Genomic DNA, 7,702 nt, shown 5'->3' with positions numbered 1-7,702 from the left:
ATCCACTCCAGCAGCTAGCCTCGCTTTCCAATTAATTAATCGTTTCTCTCCGCCCGCCGCGAGCGGCGCGCACGTACACACACACGGCCGTGCAACGTGGGCTCGGTGCGTCACGTCGAGCAGGACACTATCTCCGTCGCCGTTATTAAAATTCCAACCGTGCATGCACAGACACACACACACACGCACACACACACACACACACACACACACACACAAACACACACACACACACACGCACACACACACACACACACACTCACTCACTCACTCACTCACTCACTCACTCACTCACTCACTCACACACACACACACACAGGCTACTTAATTGAATCTCAACAAGTCGAGGCGGTCTGTTGACGCGGTGCCAGCCATGGCGCTAATTCAGCTGGACTGTCAGGAAAGTGGCGTGCGGCGGCGGTGAAATGGCTCTACCGTGTCATGTGGAGATGGTGATAATGATGGGGTGTGACTGCGTGCCGGTACGAAGGGGGGTGGGGGGGGGATGTGAGTTATTGCCGGCTAGTGCATCACTTAAGCAAAGACACACAGAGACGGGGGTCCTGCGTGCACTTTCTGCAGAGTCAGCTTTACTCTGTCCATTACACCAATGCCCCCCCTCTCTCTCTCTCTCTCCCTCTCTCTCTTCCACGGTCCTACACTGGAACACACTCTCTACAGCCTACACATTTTCACCGTGTCTTTCTTTTAGACCGCCTCCCTCCTGGTCCCCTTCCCATCCTCCCCTCCATCCCTCTGTCCTCTCTCTCTCCTCAGCACCCCAGGGCGACCGTTGTGGGTGGTGGTGGGGTGGGGGGGGGGGGTGGTGGGGAGGGTCTCTCGCGGCTCCAATTCAGCAGAGAAGGGCTGCAGCTATATAGCCCAGGGGAGCATCTGTCATCTGACGCCATTCGCTTCATCCCTCCCTCGTTCAGTCTCCCCCTCCTCTATCCAACCCCCACCCCCCCCTCCACTATCCCCCTTGCCTCCCTCCCTCTTTGGTTGCGCTCCACTCTCCGCGTGCCTCGGTGGCGGCTCTGTGGGACGGTCGGACGCGGACACATCTTCCGGTGAGCGGCGAGCGCATGGCAGGCTGAGATGCAGAGTAAACACCGCCGGGACAGAGCAACGCAGCACGGACGTGCTCGGCCGGGGGAGGAGGGGGAGGAGGAGGAGGGGGGGGGGGGGGGGCAGCAGCAGCAGGAGGAGTGAGGACCGGCTATATAGTCCCATCCCAGAGAGAGACAGAGAGGAGGGAGCTCTCTCTCTCTCTCTCTCTCTCTCTCTCTCACCCGCTCTAAGCGCACAACGTTCTCAGAAGCGAGGGAATGCTTTGACTGTGCTGTGGTCGTATAACAACAGGGAGTTTTGACATTTTTTCCTCATAAGAACCTTTGACACCCGCCCCCCCCTCCTCCTCCCCGCCCACAAAAAAGTGTGAATCTTTTACTAGTTTACAAGTTGTGTGCACCATCATCATCATCGATATGGATCCAGGGTGAATTGCGGGGTCTGTCTGGTCTGGTCTGGGTCTCTGGATTGTGAGATTGGAGGAAATGCTTTAGGATGCGGGATTAGAATGCAGACGTGGAGAGTCTGAGACACCTCAGCACTGGAACCAACACATGGACGTGTTTGGCTTCTCCAAGATGGGAAAGCTGTCAGGGTGAGTGTGTGTGTGTGTGTGTGTGTGTGTGTGTGCGCGTGTGTGTGTGTGTGCGCGCAGTTGCGCACATGCATGTGTGCGTGCATTAATGCATATGTGCTTGTCAAATAATACAGAAGTGAGGGGAAGACAGCGTGTGCATGTTAAGTGAGATAACCGATGCTCTGTGCACATGCGCAGGTGTGTGTGTGTGTGTGCGCGCACGCCATGAGCGTGTGTGCGTGCATGCATGAAATATTGTGTACAATGGATGTGTGTTTGAAGAGGTCAGCAAATATTGACAGTGTGCAAAGTACAGCGTGCAGTGAGGAAGCTGACCATGTAACTGGTTTTTAACATTTTGAAAAGCGAAACCTTTAAAGTAATTATGATTAATATTATACTTCTTAAGGAAGCAACACATTGGGCCAGTGCTTGCAGGCTTTGATGAAGCCGCCCAAATTGGAACATGGCTGTTCTAGCTTTGGAGCCAAACTTGGTGAGAAGGGAAGATTAATTAAACAAGAGACGATCATTACAATACATTAGGATGGATGGTACATTATAGTGACTGTATATACAGTATGTACAGTGCAGTAACAGTATATATCGTTGCAGTCAGACAGAAACCTCTCCTCAACGTTACAACCTTTATTGTAAATGAATGGCCTTCTTCGAATTTGATTCGTGAAAAGTACCAGCTTTGGACAGTTTCCCCCCGACATTAACAATAATGTATACTAGGTCTACTGTATAGCGACAAACATCCCAGGTTTGCGTCTGCAAACGTGTGACCCTTCAAAGTGGAGCCCTATAAATGTATAGACTTTTTATATACGATGGATAAAAACTAGCAGATCTACAAGCTCGCAACACATTATAGCGTGACGTGTTAAGACAAGAGCAAGTTTGGTAAAAAAAATGAAATGTAAAAGAATATTTGACACCAGGGTTAATGTGGTTAAAGCAAGAAACCAACACTCACTTTTTCAATCATTCTAAGTGGTTGTGTGTGTGTGTGTGTGTGTGTGTGTGTGTGTGTGTGTTTGACAAAATGCTAAGGGGAGTTGTTGGCTGTGCCCAAAAATAGTCTTCCACAATCCTTCTGTCTGTTTGTGTGAGTGAGCTGTGTTCTGATGCCTGTGTGTGTGTGTGTGCGCGTGTGCGTGCGAGCTGAGTTCTGATGCCTCTGTGTTTGCTCTGTCGTGGTGTCTGCTGAAAACCTTGTATGTCCAACTCTGTTACTTTTCAGGGAAAGTAATCTGTGTTCCAATGAAGTTATCATTGAGTGACATAAGCTCTTGTTAATACTTTTCATTGTTTCAATATCCATAAAACCCATACAATATAACCTCTTGCACTTGAATTACAACACAAATCTTACACAAAATGTTTTCGTATTAGGGCAAATCAGACCATCTGCAAAGCTTGTGCATTGGCTATTTTCGCTACTAGTATAGGGCATAAATCAAAAAGTTGATATGGAGATACAAGGTGTTCCTGTGCGTTAGCAACGTACCGGATCTGTTGAACTGTAACATGTGCTGTTTTGCCCCATGGGCTCTAGTTGTTAGCAGTCAGTCAGGAACTAGCAGTGTAGTGACAATTAGCATAGCATTGGCCTCGGGCTATGCATGGTGTTTTTCTTTTTCTTTCATCAAGCATGAATGGTATATGATTCTAAAAGCATATACAGTTGTTATACCACTATATTTCCACGGCGTAGTTTAACAGATGTAATAGTCAATGGCCAAATAGTCACCTTGTTGACTAAGTGGTAGGCTACTGTATGCTCAACAACAGTACATAATTTAAAAGGGATTTACAAAAAGGAAATGAAAGAACCCAGAGCCCAGTTTTAGTTTTGCAGTTTGTGCTAGTCCATAATGCAACACATGCATTAGGATTTACACCAGTGATTCTTGATGTGGGGTCTGAGGACCCCGAGGGGTCCTTGAGGGTGTTCCAGGGGGGTCCCCAACTAAATCATTGATAGTTAGGCTTAGGAACCTAACCAAATAGAGCAGTCTGTAACTGGAACCAAAATGTGTACATATGGGGGTCTGTGGAGCGTGAGACACACTGGTTTTACACAATGAGTAAATCAAGTTTAATGTCACTGTTACTGGTACGCGAGTGGAATCGTTTTGGTAATGGAACTGGTTTCCACACAGAGTCCAGTGTATTGCCTTAAAGATCTCTCCGCTGCATACAGAGTGGAACCCCAAGTCGGGCTGACATTGCGTATTCTATTCCGCCACTAGGCTGGATCAATAAAGTAATACCGCAATGAGTTCCATTATGACCAAAGGGGGTGCTTAGGTGAGAAATGGTGACACGTACCGGGAACGTTGGAAATGCGTGGCTAGCCTAAAAGACAGAGTGGCATGAGGAGGGGGGGGGGGGAGAGAGAGAGAACTACACTAAATTCGATGGAGGTGAGAAAGGAAGACATGGTGGATGATGAATGATATAGACACAAGGAGAGGAGTAGGAAAACAAGTGCAGATAATTACTTGTCTGCCAGAGCACACAGGAACGGCTGACGGTGGACATTTGTTCAGTTAGGCAGAGAGACAGATGACTCAGTGATGGATAGTTAATGAAGGATACTTCACTCACACTGAACCAATACAGTTAAATATCCTTAATTGACTCGATTGATTTCAACCCTCCCAAAAATAGGCTCCATGCACAGGAGCCATATTGGCATTGGCATGAAATTTTACTGTATTTGACTTATATCACAGGTGTAACCAATGATACTAATTAATTACTGATTTAGGCCTCAGAACGAAAATACACTGCATGGATGCAACTGGGACGTATCCTCAGTGATGTATCACAAGGTCATCGGGGTTCCGGGTCTCGCGAACATCATACCCCTCACTCGGGTGACCCAGCCGGGGTGATCAAGTCCCGACTTACGTCCCAGTAGCTACCCTCGATCAGACCCACTAGGGAAAGACCAGGGCCACACAATCCGTTGGAACCACTCCGGAACATAGTATGCCGGGACTGAGAGGTACAATTCTGGTATGTGGAGGGACTAGGCTCTGTGGGTTGCCTCCTGTCCGCGCCCCTCCCCTCCACCAGGTCCACTCCTGCTCTCACCAGGAGTACAGCGAGGACCTGTGCGTTGCACCAGACTCCCAGCACCAGACACTTCATTCAGGAGTGGTGGATCCTTGAGCCGCAATGGTTCTGCAGGCTCCACTTGCGGCTCGAATGAAATATTCGTTATATACCATGCTGTTATTGTGGTTGCTTATAGCTAACCTTTATATCTTACCATCACTTACTGTATATAGTACTTGCATGGATTGTGACATTTGGTAGCTTGTAAAAGCCTAGTTGTCTCCACTAGGCCTGACGGCTATTGTTTATGTCACAGCCCGCCTTGTGGTTCAGCTTGTGCTTAGAGCAGATACAGTATAGCTATGATTTGGGCCTTTTGGCAGAACTACCCTTGCCACCGACACTGAGTGTTGCTGTACTTCTCCCCATGATGTTGTGTACATTAAAGAATAACCATCGCCACCTAGAATATTATCTCGAATCCTATTGCCTCATCAATTGCTCATTGGTCCAGAATCCAGGTCTTAGCGGGTTAACAAACAAAATAGCTCGGCAAACTAGCTCAGAGGCTCAAATCCTTTGGAGCCCCAGAGAGTCTCCCTCTGACACATAATAATTAAAAAAGAAGAAACAGAAACAGTTAAATGGGCAGCAGCACAAAGCTTAGTAAAGAGAACGGGGACTTGACGGATGGAATTAGAGGTTGATAAGGCCAATTGCTATAGTTGAGAGCTCAGCTTTGTAAATACTGTTATGTGTTGGCACCAAGAGGATTTCCATTTCTCCATTTCTCGTTCATTACACACATTACAGCTATGAATGTTTTTCTCTTTTTCTTTTCTTTTTTTCTCTTTTGGTCGCGCCATCTGCTCAATGCTGCTGAATGTCCCTAATCTTTCTTGTTTCCACATGTTCCCACTGGGAAGTGACTTTTTTCAATTAAAAAAATGAATCCAATGCAGCAATTAATGTAACCGGTTGGGTATAAAAATGGTCTTTGGTCTCAGTTATGTCTTGAAGTCTAAATGAAGCGTTGCGTTAGTTCATGCAGGGTGCGGGAGTCGCAGTGCTTGTGCTGTAATCAGCTGTGAGTCAGCCACGCTCTCCTACACACCAATCACACCTCACTTCCTCATGAACGCGCTACGTTGAAATGTGGCTCTCTGCTACACTAGATGCTGATGCAATGGTCTATGGCTTTAACCCATTCTGACCGGGCACCCATTTTGGTGTTCGCATCATGTTGTGCTTTAGCTATTGAAAAATAGCAGATCTACAAGCTCGTAGCGCGCCACCGAGTGGCGCGCTACGAGCTTGTAGGTCTGCTATTTTTGAAAAATCGAAGAACGACTGACATTTTTAGAATCTGATCTCAGGTCAGAATGGGTTCATCAGACCAGTGTGTGTCCAGTGGAAACCTTGTATGAATCTGATCTCAGGTCAGAATGGGTTAATTGCGAAAGCAGTGAGCACTAGCACTAACTATGAGACCTAGCAGAACATGTCTGTCTGTCTGTGTGTGTGTGTCACACTGTAACACCACTTGCACGCCACCAGAGAGCTGTATCACACAAAAAACACACATGCACAAAAAAATAACGTAACTTTAAAAAACTCAAAATGTACGAGCTGCATTCGCTTCCCGCGTTTGCGTGTCTTACTTGTGTTAAAATGTATTCACGTTATTCTGATTACATGTCTTCCTATGGGCCTGCTCTTTACCCCTTGGGAGGATTTTGAATAGCGTTCCCTGATTTTGCTGAGCATGTTGCTCAGCAAAATTTAGGGAACGTCTTAAAAGGCCGGAGCCATTAACGGCAAGTGTATTCCATTTGTTGCAAATATGCCCTTTTCGGGGCAACCACACTAATAACATTTCACGGCATGGCACAGTTCCAGCATGTTCTTGCACTGTAGTGGAAGAGAGCCATAAGTGTGAGTCTCACTCACAGCAGTTATCCAGACATCTGTCATGGCTCTGTGTGTAAGTGCACCACAGTGTCCCAGTAGTCCATGTGCAGAGTGTGCCAGAGTCAGCAGGAACTCAGCCCAAAAGGACAGAACAGGCAGTGCAATGTCTTATAGGTTGTCGTCATTGTGCCTCCTGGCACAAAAAGGCCTGCCAAGAGGAGAACCACGTTAGCAAAACGTGCTACGGCGATGTTTTAGCATGCCTCTTAAGTTCTTCAACCATTCAGGACAGGGTTCTGACAGTATATAAGCAACATGCAGAACGCTGCTTATTGAGCATGTAGTACTGCATTTTTTATTCCCTACGCTGTTCGTCTGTTTTAGGTTTGATTTAGACATTATGCTGAATACATTTGAGGCACTTCAAGACTTCTGACTGAGTTATTGAATTAAACCCTTAGGAGCCTGCGTGCAACCTGGCAGTCAGGCTTAATTAACTGGTATAACTTACTTTTATTGAATGGTCATTTTACTAATTTCCATAACTTAAAATGTGTTGTAATTTGCTTGATGTTTTATTTATCACTGAAAATAATATTCTATACATTTTCTGTTGGGATGGTTCGGGCCAGTATGCAGCCCTCAGACCTACAGTTGAATTGGCAGTGCCAATCCAAGTGATAAGTGATTCAGTGATAAATTGGCAGTGCCATTCCAACTGTAGTAGTGTCAGGGGCTTTGCCAGAGTACCCGTTGTACTTGTCTGTCTGTGTCCCTTTTGTGTCCATACAGTATATGCACTTTGTAACCTTGTTGTGCTAAAGTGCTTTATAAATGGAGTTATTATGAAGCATGATACATTAGAAAGCACAATTAATTAATTTGACGTGTCTGGCTGAAAATTCGCCCCCCCCAGAGAAAAGACTGATTTCCAAATGACAGATTTGTATGGTGGTGGGTTTATCGCCTGAAAGCTAACAAAAAAGCAAAAGAAAACCCAACATACATTAGGTATTTATTGGAACATCCATCAGCAGTAATGTCAAGTGTCCTGCAAATGAAGATGGA

The 7,702-nt window shown here is 46.4% G+C and overlaps 1 protein-coding gene across 1 annotated transcript in view; it reads left to right on the top strand.

Moving 5' to 3' along the window:
* Positions 1-1,625: 1,625 nt before the first annotated feature.
* LOC308311821 (FERM and PDZ domain-containing protein 4-like) overlaps positions 1,626-7,702 on the top strand; it is a gene marked incomplete at both ends in the record, with an annotated part of 80,572 nt that continues 74,495 nt past the window's right edge. The window contains one exon of the mRNA XM_080758597.1: positions 1,626-1,666. Coding sequence (XP_080614723.1) covers positions 1,626-1,666 — 41 coding nt within the window. The remainder of the gene's footprint in view (positions 1,667-7,702) is intronic.

This window comes from Protomyctophum bolini (genome assembly GCF_963924005.1).
Source record: "Protomyctophum bolini genome assembly, chromosome: 24".
In the NCBI taxonomy this organism is placed as follows: Eukaryota; Metazoa; Chordata; class Actinopteri; order Myctophiformes; family Myctophidae; genus Protomyctophum; species Protomyctophum bolini.
This window is presented reverse-complemented; position numbering and strand designations above follow the sequence as displayed.